The following is a 16,994-nucleotide window of genomic DNA, read 5'->3' as shown; positions in this document are numbered from 1 at the left end:
AGGGCAGTCTTTCACCATGACCTTCTGTAAACCCTGTAAGTAATTTGTTATAAGTCTGTGAACTTTTAATTTTTGTTCTGTTCAGAAAGTTTCCAATGGCTTTAATGATAAGAAACATGCACATTTTGGAACTGAGAACAAAAGAGGTCCACATAATGTAGGGATTTAAGACACTTTATGAACTTGCGACCACAGAGTGATTTGTAGTTTTGAAGAATAAGATTTTCCAAAGTGTACATAACAAAGAATAACATTGCCAAAAGTAAGTACTAAATCATTTTCTTTACATATTTTTGTTGGTTTTATGCTGTTATTGAAAACCGGAGGTTTTATTTTTATGTAAACAAAAATTACAAATAGACAGCAATTTCTTGTCACTATAATGTAAAACGTTTTTTTATTTTTTATTCCATCATAAAAAATCTAACAATGTAAAGAGCAATGTTGAACAACCCCAGCAAAAAAAAGAGCACAAACTATTTTTTTTAAGATCAATCATTCAAAATATTTAATACACAATACACATTTTAACAGCACCAGTTTTTTTCTAACATAAAGCAAATTCATCCTGGCCATTATATTTCTACGTTATAAAAAAACCCAATAATACATCAATCTTTTTAAGTTAAGCGCTGCTTATGTGTAGGGGTTTAAAAAAAAAAAGAAAAAAAAAGCAAAGCTGAGTAAGCAACAAATCTAGGTTAAGTACCTCGCAGTCCCCCAAAGTTTATGGCCACCAAAATGTCCATACTTTTTTTTTATAAGCTAGGTCTGATCCTGAAAATCATGTGGAACATTGGTTGGTAATCCTGTTTCTATTAAGGAAGACATTTCGTGCTAAGCAAATTTGAGTGCTTACAAGCTTTATGAAATCGGGCCCTGATTCTACAAACAATAAGCACAGAATCTACATTAAGCACAGCCATGAAATTGGGCCCGAATGATGTATGATTTTATTGTAGGTTGTTTGAGAAGCCCTGCTTTTCCGAACATGCCTCCACATTGATATATTATTGACTGTACTTTAGGTACTTTTTGTAACACAAAACACTATGTCCACAGATTTACATTAAACTTAAACCGTTTGAAGGTAATGATAGTAGAAAGCGTACCTTAAAATATATGAGTTGCTGAGGCGCTGTAGTTTTTGAGAAATTAGTAAAACAATGTCACGAAAATACGTTTTTACATGCTAAAATAATTTTCGTCTCATGATCGCTGAGACGAAAATTATTTTCATGACATTGTTTACTCATTTCTCAAAAACTACAGCACCTCAGCAAGTAATATTTTCAGGGCAGCTTTCTACTATTATTATCTTTAAACTGTGTAAGTTTAATGTAAATCTGTGGACATTGTGTTTTTTGTCCTACAAAAAGTACATAGACCCTTTAAAGATCATAATATGTGGAAATAAATGTTGCTTTGGATTGATTTGAATTTAATTGTAAGAAAAACAATTAAGACACCATTGATGCTTACAGGGAAAACTCTATAAAGGATGGCAAGATTATGTTATGAACATTGGCGCGAAACTATAAATATGGCACAAAACTAATCAGCAAGAATCTTTGAATATTTCACTATGTGTAATTGTTTGAAAGGAAGTATAGCACTTCCCTTACAACTACAACTTCTCTGCAGCAGGTACAAAACAATTGAAACTTGACCTTTTGTTGACCTTTGACCTTTTTGTTGACCCTTGACTTTATCTATACTTACTTAGGCAATATGTCTTAAATTTCAATTATGAATGGACACAAAGGTTATGATTGCTTAGCGCAGTTATTATACATTTCATAAGGCACATGGGATTTCAAAGAAGAAAAAAAAAGGGACAGTAATTTACAATCAACGCTGTTGGGGATTGTAGCACAAATAATATTATTTGTGTACAAATCATTATAAAAAACATTTGCTCGAATCGTCGCCATCTTTACCCTGATGTCACTTTATAGTTCTCTAACAAAATGAACAAAAGCTTTTAAAAAAAACATTTAACGCAAGATAATTTTTCCAACAGGACAAAATGTGACAAATGTAACACTGCCAGTTTAAGTATACTATAAAACTAAAACAATAACAGGCCTTGGAAAAATGCATCTTATCTACATGCATTTAACAGGTGTTTCTACTTCTAAAAAAACAGCACCATACTTGATTATTTTCACAATTCTGGCTATAATTAATCTCCATGATTTACCGGAATCTGATTTTGCATAGATAATGACAGCTCTGTAGAAAATTTGTGCAGTTGATTTGCAAAATTTCATGTTTATATACATTTTATGAAGTGACATCAAATAATCACTGAATAATTAATGGAGATCTCATAAGAATGATTATCGATATAAAGGCAAATGATTATCAAAACTCTTTTCTGCATAAATTTTCAGTGACATTATTGCTTTGGAGAGAGAATTGTAATTTACTGACTTGATTTAAAAAAAAAAAAAAAACACTATGCTGACAAATTTTTTGCTGAGAAAAACAATATGGCAGAGCTCAAACAGAAAGCCCAACAAAGGTCCATGTAAAGATTATAAGTATAGACCATGTGAACTTTGTTTACAATAAGCGTGACCTTGAAAATTTTTGAGTATTCTGGCAGGCACAATACTGCACAGGTCATATGGGAAAATTTGGTGTCATAATTTCCACATAAATCAAAGAATTATTAAAGTAAAAGCTGGACAAGTTTTGATATGTGCCCCCTTTCATCATATCAAAAGTTGATAAAAATTAGACAGTTCAATCTCCATAAAATAATTATAGGATTTTATGTTTTCTTCCATTAGCCTGTGTGCAAATCGTGCCTGCAGGAAGTCCAGGCTCTGTGGCTCTTTTGTAAACATGTGATGTCACAGGTCACAACGTCTATATTTATTTGTTTTTTGGTCAGAAAGACTCATTTATCTATTTGTTGTCCGGAAGCAGGACATTTTGCGCCTTCATGTATGTAAAGCCTGTTTCACAGGTTAGCACCGAATCTTTGTTTGTGCATCTGCATACTCCACGTTGGGCATTGTTCGCTTACACAGTAAGCAGAAAATGGTGATCATACGCACAGAATTTGGCGAAAGCAGAGCCATGAAATTACGCCCTGATTTTCAAGGGTGTGATTTAACAATAAATGGATAGTCAATCGGACATATTTTTTTAGGTCAAAGTAAATACTTGCTTTTCTTGCAGTTGTGACTAATTTGTTGGCGAGATTATCCCAAATTTTCACATAGTCATAATGGCAGTTTGTCTCTAGAGACTACTAAAAAGCATACAAAAATATTTTCAATTTGGGGGGAACAAATCATGTATTTAAAGAAAGAAAAAAATCCCCCCCAGAAAATAAAATACAACCCTGAAGAAGCTGAAGCATTAAAGCGCCCTCTCTGGTTGTCTGCTTCTAATACTTGACGTCTTGTGTTATACCGCATTTACGCTTGAACTCCTGCCCGTGCTCATGGATCCAGATGTTGGAAACTGAAGGAATCAAAATGAAACTGATATCAGACCAAAATAATGCGCACCAAATTAAAGTTTTTTCTAACAATTGTATTGTATTCTATATTTCTCTTTTGTTGCTTGTATGTTTTGTTTTTCGTTCCGTGCCTCGGAATAGGGTCACGTACACTAGATAGATGGCGCATTATAAATGCATGAGATTATTATTATTATTACTATTTTTTTTGAAAATTGCAAAGACCAGTATCCTCACTCGGTGTATCCCAAAAGATGCATTAAAATAACCAACCTGTCAAAATTTTGGACCAATTGGTCGTCGAATTTGAAAAGGCTTCAGATTCAAATACTTTTGTGAAAAATTTCCTCTTTCTCTAAAACTACATTACTTCAGAGGGTGTCGTTTCTAATAATGTTTTCTCCCGAGCTCTTTACCAAGTCAGTTTTTGATGGTCCTAAATGTTTGGAGTAGTAATACAAAATGAGTACCCTGCCCAGGCCTGTATGCTTCGTTTTTGAAAGGGCAAGGGCACCAAGGCATTTTCTCCTCAGTAAAGGGCAAATGAGGAAATTGTATATTTCTACTGGAGCATTTCAAGGGCACCGAGGCGATGACAAGGGGGCATGGAGGCAATCGTCTTTGAATTGCCTCCATGAAGTACCAGGCCTGCCTGTCTGCCTTCAATGGGTTGTTGTAACGCTATACTTACCCCACTTGGATCCTGCTAAGACCGGACAAGCTGCATGCCTCGTGTCGTAATCACCGTCACCGGAAGGAAAGAGATTGAACCAGAACGCTGCTATACCCTGAGGAAGAATCAAACAGCATTCACAGCATTCATAATTTGTTTTATTTTGCAAGAATTTCAAGGGTCGTGGGTTCGAATCCCACCCGAGTAATATGCCTGTGAAAAGGCAAAGTACCGAGTATACAGTGCTGACACACATCGGTGTATTGGTAAAAAAAAAAAATTAATACTCTTAATCCCCGATGCAAATTTAAAATCATATTATTGTTTTATTTTTATTTATTTATTATTTATTGATATACAGATAAAAGGGTCACTTAAATGGTAAAAATATAAGTAGGCCTACATGTAAAACACAAGCAATCACATATTGAACGGCAATATAGTAAAAAGTACAAAATTTATTAAACCCTTCATAACAACTTTATTATGAGCAGTTTTGGAATAAAAGATTACATGCATGCAACTCACTGGAACAATGGTAAAATGTAAGAACATGTAAAAAAATACAAACACAAGACAAATTAAAGGGACATGTAGTAAAGAAAAGTATTTGTATTGACCCCTTGCACACGCGTCACACGTGGCGACTGATGCCACGCTCACCATGTTGGTGGTCAATAGGTTTACGTGTTAACGCCGCGTCGCCTATAATGTGCACTTCTCTGAATAACACACATTGACATTGACCACCAAAATGGCGCATCCAAAATTATTCTGATGATGACGTCCGGTGAATTGGGTCAATAATAATAATAATAAAAGTAAAATCAACTCTTATAGCGCAATTCCTGTGACTCCAACAAAAAATAAGCAAAATTGTAAGAAGAATATCATGCCTTATTTAACACGTTTAATGACTACTGAAACGTACCTTTCTTGGCAATATCCTTGCTCCGACCATAGGAAACACTGTAGCTCCGCCTGCAGGTACGTCTGACATCTGGTAATAAAACATTAAATGTGAAAATGAAAACGATTACACAAAAATACCAAGCTCTTAGGGCCTACACAAGGCAATTTTTACAAGAAAGTGTCAAATTTTCACAGGCTGGTTTTTTTTATGCGTATGTTGAGATACACCAAGTGAGAAGACTGGTCTTTGACAATTACCAATAGTGTCCAGTGTCTTTAAGCAGAAAACACTGCTTAGCAAACTTCAATGCTAAGCACAAAATGGGTGCGGCACCAGCCATACCAATGTAATCTTTATGGACTCCTGGCTGGTAATCAGTTTCTGCTAAGCAATTTTTGGGTGGGTCAGTTTGCTTCACTTGTGAGACCACCTTATGGTCCACACATGCCTCACCTTTACTCCTCGAACAAAACTTTTTAATATAAATGTATTTTTAACAAGCTTTATATGAAAAAAACGTTACACTTTTTCCAAATGAAGATACTAGTAAAATATGATTTAAAATTGTATCCATAGTTTATGGAAAATGTATTCCAACATGAAGAACCAATAAAACATTTATTTTTTTTTTTTTTGGGGGGGGGTTTATCAGAAATAATATACAGTTTTTCATATCTTGGTCGATTTTGTGAAGACTCTGAAGCCGATTGGCATCAGGAAAAATACTTAAAAGAAAAACAATGAAAGCACAGTCTTACAAGAACAGAGAATTGTATGGTCTGTTGCAAACCCTATCCAGATGAAAAATGAACCATGTAAGGTGTTCACATGTTTATCACTCTCCTCTCACATGTATGGTATCTTGCATAGTATTTGGTTTGCGGTAACACCACGTGTGTGTCTCTTGCCAGGTAGATTTTGTTCTCTACAGAACTGTCTTGCTTTATATTCTACTACAGTTGAGTAGATTTTCAGAATCCCGGAGGCTTCTCAGTTCCGAAAAGAACTTGCATTATCTTACTTTGGGTGAGTTCTTTAAGCTTCCCTTGTTGACCCTGCGGTGCTCACTCGGGTGAGCCCCTGACAAGAGCTAATCGAATGATCACTCACCCTCTACTGGTGACGTCATGCACCTCGGGCCAGCCCCAAGTAACCCGCTCCACAAGCAGGGCACTTGGGGAGGACCCGGGTGAGCCCCTGGTATGACGTCAAAGCTATTCGAACAAACCGGGGGCAGACTGGGGTCGACCTAGGGAAGCTAATCGAACGCACCCATAATGTCAAATATAAGGGTATTTAATTTGAGGTGCCTCCCTCCATAAATCCAGGGGGTGGGTAACCTGCAAACTACCCGATAATACTTACGTAGAACAGCATCGTGGCAATACGATTGCCGGTTCCCAGCTCTTTAAATGCGTTTGTTTCTTCTTTCTGTACCACCATCACAACGTCGTCGGTATTGTATGGAAGTTATATATAATATAAAAAATTGGGAAGAGCAAAGAGGGACAACACATAATGTCATTACTGTGGACACAACACGGACCCTTGAGGGAATTCACCTCTTGGGTAACTTTTGAAGAAAATAAAATAGATTGTGGGATTTTGATTGGCTGTGTGAGGGTTGTGGAACATGGGTGTATATTTTGTATCAAGGATTCTGTGTGTGCCCCGCCCTTAAAAGCGACTCTTTTGAGTAACATTTCAAAAAGAAATCGTGAGGGTTAAGTCGGAAGTCTCAAGAAGGAGTCATCATCATGTTTGGCGTCAGAAAGTAAACAAGATTAAATTCACTGTACAGGTATTATATTCTCTGTTCTTTTATCTAATTCTGTTAAGTAACTATTTTGATCAACAAAACCAAATGATTTTCGAGCTGTCAACTGAATTATGTGGTTTAGAAGAAAAAATAATAAAGTTAAAGGAACAAACAAAAAGGACCTGACAAAGAAATGTCCAGGAAACTTTGGAGATGTCAATTGAAACATAATCCAGTGAGATGAGAGAATAAGGAGGAAGCTGCTTAGAAAGAAGATCCAAGATGCAGATACAGACACTAACATGAACTACTTTTGTGTTGAACAGAGAAAAATTGACCAGAGTGGGGCATCGCACCAGTGACCTCGGGATTAAAGTGCCAATGCTCTACCAAGAAAAAAGGAGGAAGCTGCTTAGAAAGAAGATCCAAGATGCAGATACAGACACTAACATGAACTACTTTTGTGTTGAACAGAGAAAAATTGACCAGAGTGGGGCATCGAACCAGTGACCTCGGGATTAACGTGCCGATGCTCTACCAATAGGAGACTTTCTGTGATGATAGGTGGCAGCAGACTTACCGGGTAAAGCCATTGTTCTCAGAATTGTGCGCATGTTCAGAACTACGTAAACAATGGAAATTTACCCGGTAAGTCTGCTGCCACCTAGCGTTGGAAAGTCTTCCATTGAGAAATCTGGCAGTAATGTTGGCAGTCTCCCTATTTTGTCAACATCTATCTTCAGGAGTGCTAGTCATCAGAAACCTGTAACTGCAGTGCAGCCAGGGATCGTACCAAAGTTTATTGTTCAACCTGGGAAGCCGGCAGTGAGAGGGATCACATAAAGGGGATGCGGCTTAAGAAATGTACCGTCACTGTTTTCTTTTTATCTCATTCATAAAAATCTAGTTTAGGACCTTTGAGAAATTACCCTATGGAAAGTCAACTACTTGAACTTAAAAAAAAATAATAAAAAAATAAAAAATGTAATATCATGAAAATGGCAAGAGCCTTGATGAGGGAATTCCAGCAAACGATGGATTAATAAAGGCTTAATGTTAGTGGTCTGCAAAGTTAAACACCATTCATACATGAACATGACTTTTGTTTGTTTCTTTGCAAAAAAATAAAATAATGAATGAGCTTATAAAGAAGATGAAACTGTAAGTTGCATTATACCTTAAAAAACAAAACAAGTGAATTACACGGCTGGCTTTGAGCACACACAATAAATCCCCAAAACAAAAATGGACACACCTCATGTCCAGACCTCGGCCAATCAAAGCCACTCTTCCTTGGTTTGTTTGCTCTTCCCCTGCTGGTTTGACCAATCAGGACGCGGTTTACATGCAGGGTTTAAGGGAGGGACAGGGGGACTATACTACCATAGCGGCTGTTTGTCTTTACTTACATAGAACAACATAGTGGCTATTCTATTACCTTCTTCATAGGCATTGGGTCTCTGAAAGTGAAAAATTAGAAGACAACACAGAACAATAGATGCTGGTCTGGGGAAAACGTTTTAACTTGCTAAAAAGAAAAAACTGTACTAAATATTCAGTCGGTGTACATTGGTATTTCAATATATCTCAAGATTAATATTGCTAAATGTACATTTTGTTTTTCTAATTTCAAGTCATGAAAGTTTTATAATAAAAATTGCTGAGGAAAAGATTTAAACTTTATTTAGGATCTTCATTCGAGGGAGGTATATTAAAATGGTGGCATTCCTAAATTTAAGTAACTTCTGAAGTTACAGCTTTACTGGAGCTGCCTGAAAAGCTATAGACCTACTAAGAACTATCAAAGAATATTTTTCTCTTGGAAAAAAAAATAAATTATTTTTCACTAGACCGACCCTGAAACAAAAAGTCACTTAAATGTCTGATCTTTCATATCCCAAAATAAATTGTATAAATGCTTAGAATAGCCAGTTTTTCATTTACAAGCTCTAAATCAAGTAGTGAAAAACGTTTGACTCACAGATTGCGCCAGGAATTTCTGTCTGTGCTAAAATCTATGGATGAATGGGCATTAACGCTTTACAGACCACCATTTGGAATCAGCCTTTTTAGGTATGGAAGACAGCCACAGATTTTGCAAAAACGTGGTATTTTTTAAAGCTTAATCATTCAATTAAAAAAGTTTTTAAAAAAAGTAAAAAAAATAATAAAAAAATAAAAATCAGCAGCATTGCAGCAGGTCTTGCATTCTGTACAGCATAATAAGCTAAAAGTTAGTAGGCACTTTTATTACATAAATAAAAAAGGCTTATTTTTACACTGCTAAAAGTTTCCAGGAAAGATTGGTTTTTTTTTTGTTTTTTTTTAAATTGAAAACAAATTGCTGCAAGGGTGAAGAAAAATGTAAAGAATAAAGCTTTCAGTCTCTGCTTGAAATAATCAAATGCATTTCTACCTTACCAAACAAAAAATTATAATAGTAAAATAAAAAACATGTACAGTGCAAAACATAAGATAGTTAAAGGAACATTACAAAATTGGTTAGAAAAAAAAACTTGTCTAAGATCACAGGTTTACACAAAAATTACACGTTCTAATGATGATGATAGTAGAAATTATCCCTTGAAACATTTCTGTCTGAAATGTCATATTTGATTAAAAATAATAAAAACTCATTTCCCATTTTTTGAGTTTATCGCTCAGTGAGCGTTGATTCATTTTTTTTTTTAAACTGATGTCATGCAAAATGTGTAATTGATTTTTTCACTATTTTCTCGTGACCCAGCTGGCGCCGATCGATCTCAAACTTCTACAGGTTTGTCAGTTTATGACATATGGTGAATGACATAAAGTGCTTTAACACAGACAGCAACTGTTTTGTTAGCAAAAACCAATTCTGTTATGTTCATTTAAAGCATATTTTGTAGGTGTTTATCTAACAAAATGTAAATTAACAACACATACATTTACATCTGCAACAAAGCATCAACCAATCACGGGGTTGCAAAACAAAAAGGTGTGGGCGGGCGGGGCCAGGCGGGCGGGGCCAATTTTCTGCAGAGTCTCGTGCAAAGTTTGGCTTGAGAGAAATGCAGGAAACGGAGGGGAAGAGCAAACATGGCAAGGAAGCGTGGTAAATATATAAGACAGGCGTTGGAGCAAAGAGAAGGATAACAAGGAAATGGTTAAACAACATCGAGGTATCAGTTCAAGTCAATTATAAGAAGGTACAACAGTGGTTTCAGGAAATATTGTTGATTTTGAAAAGAATCGCAAAGCTATGCTGAGAATTAATTTAACTGTACATTTTACCAGCGTACTCTTTTCCCGATTTCAGGAAATGATTTTTATTTTATTGGCAGACCCTTTTTTTTTTTTTTTTTTTCTAAATGTTTTTGGTTTAAAAGAATTGGAAAGCTATGCTGAGAATCAATTGAACTATTATCTTTATCGGTGTATCCTTTTCCTGAGTTCAGGAAATATTTTGTATTTTAATCCTTTATTGGGGTTACCTTTTCCAGGTTTTAGGAAGAGTTTTTATTTTTAAAAGAATTGGAAAGCTACCTTAGAGTCAATTAAACTGTACTCCTTACCAGAGTATTTGCTCAGCACTTGATACCCCAAAGAAAAAAAGAAGAAAAAAAAAGAAAAGAATTTATCTGATTGCAAAGAGACCATTCCCAACAGAAATTTATTTTACTGTGTCACCGAAAAAACTTGTTTAATGACATAGTAAAGAAATTAGCAACAAAGTAAAACAATTCTAAAGCTGCCATCATTTGTATCTTGCAATCGGGAAGATTGTGTTCAGAGTTTACAATTAACATAACATGGAAACATTTCCATACTCAACGAGATTTTCAAACAGGTTCATCAAAACATGGAAAGATTGTTTATTTTGGTTCAAAATTAGGTTTTCAGAAAAAAATTCTGCAGAATCTGAGAGAGAGTGCCTACAGCTATGTCTCTTTCGCTTTAATTATTCCAAAAACTAGGCAGGAAAGGTATTTTGAGTTATTTGAATTTCCTTTCCCTACAATGAGCTGAGAAAAACTTTAGAAAAACCAATGTTGTACCTTCTTTCTGAGAAAATTATACAGTGTAGGAAGAGAATAAGTTGAAAACAAATTAAGATCAATTAATTATAAAGAAAATCCATAATATAGTGTTATTCTTTAATCAAACATACGAATTAGGGAACATAATGTATACATTGCTGCCTTGAAGACAATGAAATCACAGCTTCTTATTTCTTAGAAAAATTCTGCCAAAATTTGATAAATCAAGGATGGATATGAATTTCTGAATGAATCTGTGAATATGAGAGATTTATAATTCTCTAGATTAAGAATAAATGAGTGATCAACGAAGATGAAACCAAAATGTTTCTTTTTATGAAATTCATCTCAAATGCAGGACTAAAACTAGAAGTTATTCTGAATATGGATTGATATAGTTTTAATCATGAAAAATGTTGTCTGATCTTGCAAATATATGGAGATTTTTAGTGTTCACACTCATGGCGTTAAAAACGAATCATTTTGGAGAAAATAATAAATGACTGTACTAAAAAGGATTGACACCTGCTCTACAAGAATGTAAACCTGGAAGATACACTACGAAGGAAAATGTGTGCATCATGGCAGCTACAGTGTAATGCTTGGTGCAAAAATAGGAAAAATGGGCATGCACAAGATGCTGATTGAAGGAAAAATGTCTCGAGTCATACCTTTTTTTAGGGGGGAAGTTTTTACAGTAAGTCCTTTGGAGTGTGAGTTTTTTAGTGAAATGCCAAAATAATGTTAACAGGCTTTATTTCAATGGATGGACTTTTTATATTGTTCACTTAATTTGTTTATCAAACGATTAGACTGCCTTTCATTCCCAAAATGAATGACAGTGTCATAATTCTGAAGAGTTTGAAGTATTTCAAGTAAAGATATTCAAAAATTATCCAGAATTTATCAGTGAAAAAAAAAAAAAATCAAAATATTGTATCATTTTTCTTGCAAAACATTTTTTTTTTTTCAAATACATACACCGCTAAAAAAAGGTATTCTTGAAATGAGAGGAAAAAAATCTGATTTCAAGCAAACATTTCTTGCGGCAATCATTAGACATTTTTTCTAGAGAGAGAGAGTTACACAAGAATGCTCGTCTCTTTCTGAGTTTGTTTCTTATTCAAAGAATAGAATATTTCTAGCAGTGTACAAACAAATGCTGTGTTATGATTCGTTTAAAGTTCCTCACAGTGCAACTTAAACGCCTTCTTCATAGACATTAAAAGAATGCAAACAATTCTTTTACAGGAAAGATCCAAGTTGCGTTTGGATAGAGATTCTGGTTAATGGTTAGGACATGCACAATCTATTTTTAAGCATGCTTCTGTTTCAAATCATTCTAAACAAGAAATAAAGGCTTGAAACTCACCCTTGCAAAGTCAAAATGTGGCTCATAGTGACCCCCAATACCATAGTTTACAACCTGTTGGTGAAAACAATTAGAGAAATATTTAGCTCTTAAAGGGTCTGGGTACAAAACAAAACACAAAAATCCATAGATTTACATTAAACTTACACCGTTTGAAAACAATGTTAGTAGAAAGCTTCCCTTAAAATATTACCTGCTGAGGTGCTCTAGTTTTTGAGAAATGAGTAAAAAGGTTTCATGTTAAAATGTATTTTAGCATGTTCAACAGATTTGGGCAACTCTTCTGAAAACATTGCTCTGTGATTTTTCTTCTCAAAAACTTGACGACTAGTGAAGCTGAAATTTTTACAGGTAAATTATATTACATACATCTTCATTCACAGTGAATGGGGATTCATGTCATGGCTAACAACTTGATCTACAAAAGGTAAGAAAACACTTTAATAGATGTAAGTTTTGCATTGATGGAAAAACAATAATTATTCTTTTTAATTCTGTATTCCCGATGCAAACTTAACATCTCTTACAATCCTTGCGGTCCTTGCTGCCAAAAATTCAGGATTCAAACTCCCTCTAGCCGCCGGGCTAGCGCGGTGGTCTAGTGGTAATTAGACATCTGCTCTGGCAAGGCAAAGGTAGTGGGTTCGAATCCCACCAGAGTGATTTACATGTGGTTTATTTTCACAGAACTCGGGAAAGTACTGAGTATACAGTGATTAATTCACATCGGTGTAAGGGTAAAAATAAGTTATACTTTGCAATATTATAAAAACAAGGCAGTTAAGTCTGGTGCCCTGACCTGTAATTCTTCTGCTGTTTTGAGTTCCAATCCAGAGTAGTCTGATACCCTTTGCCTGATCACAGAAACCACAGGGTCTAGTTCCTCCCTCAGCCATGCACTCTTACTGATGCGGTAGTCGGCGTACTCAAGTTTACCAGTGACAGAATTCTGAATAGTGGCTCGGTTTAGCTGGAATTAACATACAAAATGAAAAAAATTGACAAGTAATTGACATTGGTTTGAAGCTGTATCCAAATCAAGTGACTCTGCTATGGCTATGGCTGTTGGCTAAAGCCACAACCTTGAAGAACAGGGCCTAACGCCACAAGAACTTGCTAAGCTTAGAAAAATCCTGCTTTAACAGAAACTGGTTACCAGCCGTAAATCCATAAAGTTAACATTGTTGAAATTGGTGCCCCACTCATTTTGGGCTTGGCAAAAAAAAAAAAATTTTGCTTAACAACTTCATGAAATTGGGCCCAGATATTTTCAACAATCTGGCCATCGCATCTGACAAAGCCTTGAGGAGGGAGGGTGAAGAAAACAAAACAAGATTACTTTCATTAAGCCCTTCAAGGGAAAATTGGATCCATGACAAAATGTGACGCTTGTGAAGATTTTTCAGTTGCCAACACTGGAAATTTGCTAAGTGAACACAATTACTTTTACTCACTCTAGGGGCTGCAAGCGATTTAACTTTTTTGATTTCATAATCTGATAGGATGTCATGATAGATGATGAGCCGTGGATGATCGAAGACTACTTCCTCCTTGGCCGGGCGGAGCAGCAGGCGTGGGTTATTGTAATGATTGTAACGACACTTCAGAATGCGACGATTCCTTGGAGCCTGCAAAAGAGAGAAAAAATAGCGAGCATGTATTAATTTGAAGGGTTTTTTTTTACCAGAAAACACATCTTTCCAGAATGGAATTTGAAAACATCTGATAATTTTTTTATTGACCTGGACCGGCGCCTTTGAATGTTAGACAGAGAAGCTGTGCCTTACAAATGCTGTGTTAATATCATTATAATAGCGCTTCATAGGTTATTCTCTCTGCATGGTGAAGAGTTTTGTTTTCTTCTTCCGTCTTGAGAGTGTCTTCAACCCATCCCTCTTCTACTGTTAACTGGTTAAACGCCCCACCCTTAATAGTAAACGCCACCCTTAGTACAGCCCGCCCTAAGTGCCCCTCTCGTCGGCTTTCGATTTCTAGTGCCCCTCTCGTCGGCTTTCGATTTCTTACCTTTTCAGCGCCAGGGTCCCCTTTGCAAAGTGCCTCATAGGTTATTCTCTCTGATGAAGAGTTTGGTTTCAACTCTTCCTCTGTCTTAGGAGTGTCTTCGACTCATCCTTCTTCTACTGTTAACCGGTTAAACACCCCACCCTTAGTTCCTTTCTTGTCAGCTTCTGAGTTCTTACCTTTTCAGTGCCGGGGTCCCGTCTACATAGCGCCTCGTAGGTCGTTCACTCTGTTATTAAGAGTTTGGTTTTAACTTTTCCTCCGTCCAGGAATTATCTTAAACCCATCCCTCTTTTTTTGTTAATTGTTTAACGCCCTACCCTTAGTGTGCCTCTCGTCGGCTTTTGCTTTCTTACCGTTTTAGTGCCGGGGTCCCCTCTGCAAAGTGCCTCGTAGGTTATTCTCTCCAAAAGAGTTTGGATTTAATTCTTCCTCCGTCTTGGGATTGTCTTCAACCCATCCCTCTTCTTCTGTTAACCGTTTAACGCCCCACCCTTACCTCTCGTCGGCTTTTGCTTTCTTACCTTTTCAGCGCCGGGGTCGCCTCTGCAAAGTGCCTCGTAGGTTATTCTCTCCGGTGAAGAGTTTGGTTTCAATTCTTCCTCGGTCTTGGGAGTGTCTTCGACCCATCCTTCTTCTTCATCGTCATCCTCTTCACCATCTTTGAACTCTCCTCGTTTCTTCTTCTGAGACAGGTGGTAGTCAAAGTACTTCTTGTTACTGTTGCCGCGCTCATGGTTTGGATCTGTAAGGTCAAAGGTCGGGGGGTAAAGGTCAAGATTATTCATTCACTAAACACTTTCTTCTACAAATGACATGTTCTGCGCATGAGAATAATGATAATTCACAAAAGCAAGGGTGCTTGATTATGGCACAGTAATCGTTTCTCAGTACATATTGTGGCGATTTTAAAATGGGTTGCTAGTTTTTTACCTCTGAAAACAACAAGGGTCCTTGGTTATTATTTAACAAGGATGGCTTTCACATGACTGGAATTTGCTATTTTTGTTAACGTTGATGTGATTTTACTTTAGGTCTGTAGTTTACAGGTTGAATGGCTTCTGACTGGCACCGACTACATGACCAATTTACCAACAATTTTCACAAATTAGGGAGACCAACAACATAGATAGCTCAGTTGCTAGAGCACCTCGCACTTTAATCTGGAAGTTGCGCATCATGGACGAGTGGTTAAGAGCACCAGATTCTAGCTCTGGTGATTGATAAGCAGAGTGTGGGTTCGAATCCCGGTCGTGACACTTGCTACGTAAAATTGGGGAGGTAGTGCTTTCTGCTCTACCGGCCAGGCTTCAGACTGATGATACGCAAGCCTACATCCGTATGGACTGTAAAAGGGGTTACATTGTTTCAGCCCTAGGAGTAGGTGGCAACGGCCTCTGGAAAAAAATAATTGTAGCCCACACCTTTAAGTGGCCTTCAGGCCTTGTGTGTCTGGCGACTTGCATTAAAAAAAAATAATAAAAAAATCACAGGTTCTTGTGAATTTTGTCTTCTTTCAACCCAAACGTATTTAAACAAATTCTGATTTGTTGTTTGCATACAAGCCATTCTTTGTGGATGACTACTCAACCTACCAAGTTTCAACAGTGCATCTGTGTACTCCAGGGCCTGCTCCATATCACCACTCTGGGAAATTAAATAGACAATAAAAAGTTTGAGAAAACTGTATCTTAAAACCTGTATAATAATAATAATAATAATAGGGACATTTATATTGCGTAGTGACCTGTATAAATATACTCTACTGCGCATTACAAAGAATACAAAAAATTCAGAGAAAATATGAAAAAACAAATATACAAACAGAGCAAGACTGAATCTTTAAAGGCAGTGGACACTATTGGTAATTACTCAAAATAACTATTGGCATAAAACCTTACTTGGTAACGAGTAATGGGGAGCTGTTGATAAAAGCATTGTGAGAAACAACTTCCTCTGAAGTAACGTTGTTTTTGAGAAAGAAGTTTCTTTCCACGAACTTGATTTCGAGACCTCAGAATTAGATTTTTGGGGTCTCGAAATCAAGTATCTGAAAGCACACAACTTCGTGTGACACAGGTGTTTTTCTTTCATAATTATCTCGCAACTTCAACGACCAATTGAGCTCAAATTTTCACAGGTTTGCTATTTTATGCATATGTTGAGATACACCAAGTGAGAAGACTGGTCTTTGACAATTACCAATAGTGTGTCCAGGGGTGGATTTCACAAAGGTAGTCCTAACTTAGGACTGGTCCTAGGCAATGCTAAGAGATAGGACCAGTCCTAAGTTAGGACCAGTAATTCATTCTAACTTAGGACTGGTCCTATCTCTTAGCATTGCCTAGGACTAGTCCTAAGTTAGGACTACCTTTGTGAAATCCACCCCTGTGTCTTTAACTTAAAATGTTTCTGTATAAATTTACATACCATGTAGAGCACAAAGGAGAGGTAATCCAGCACATCCGTTTTATCAACTGTCGTCTCATCCCCCTCACTGTTCACTTTATCCAAGGCTTCTGTCATCCATAGCTTGGAGTGGAAATAATCATTGGCGTTGTACGCAATACGACCAATCTCAAAACATTCATGCGCTGTGTAGGAAAATTACACTCAAATATCAATTTACACCAATATCTTGAGACTATTTTGAAGTTGATTAATTTCTCTTTCTAGAAAAGATTATCTAGAAGGATTACTTGTCATCCATAGCTTAGAGTCGAAGTAATCATTGGGGTTGTGTGCTGTGTAAAAAAAA

General features: G+C 36.4%; 1 protein-coding gene across 2 annotated transcripts in view; it reads right to left on the bottom strand.

Moving 5' to 3' along the window:
• Positions 1 to 666: 666 nt before the first annotated feature.
• The window catches only part of LOC139952790 (prolyl 4-hydroxylase subunit alpha-1-like), a 35,331-nt gene continuing 19,003 nt past the window's right edge, over positions 667 to 16,994 (bottom strand). Inside the window, exons 5-14 of one of the 2 annotated variants that reach the window (XM_071952007.1) lie at positions 16,667 to 16,830; positions 15,832 to 15,883; positions 14,761 to 14,981; positions 13,669 to 13,842; positions 13,014 to 13,184; positions 12,215 to 12,268; positions 8,233 to 8,283; positions 5,083 to 5,151; positions 4,170 to 4,266; positions 667 to 3,480 (exon numbers count right to left, since the gene is read on the bottom strand). In XM_071952007.1, coding sequence (XP_071808108.1) covers positions 3,404 to 3,480; positions 4,170 to 4,266; positions 5,083 to 5,151; positions 8,233 to 8,283; positions 12,215 to 12,268; positions 13,014 to 13,184; positions 13,669 to 13,842; positions 14,761 to 14,981; positions 15,832 to 15,883; positions 16,667 to 16,830 — 1,130 coding nt within the window. In that variant the 3' untranslated portion in view covers positions 667 to 3,403. Of the gene's footprint in view, positions 3,481 to 4,169; positions 4,267 to 5,082; positions 5,152 to 6,429; positions 6,496 to 8,232; positions 8,284 to 12,214; positions 12,269 to 13,013; positions 13,185 to 13,668; positions 13,843 to 14,760; positions 14,982 to 15,831; positions 15,884 to 16,666; positions 16,831 to 16,994 lie in introns of both variants that reach the window. The other variant, XM_071952005.1, reaches the window with a different exon arrangement.

The sequence above is a fragment of the Asterias amurensis genome, chromosome 21, assembly GCF_032118995.1.
Source record: "Asterias amurensis chromosome 21, ASM3211899v1".
Taxonomy (NCBI): domain Eukaryota; kingdom Metazoa; phylum Echinodermata; class Asteroidea; order Forcipulatida; family Asteriidae; genus Asterias; species Asterias amurensis.
Note: the sequence above shows the minus strand (reverse complement) of the source record. Positions and strands in the feature narration are given on the sequence as shown.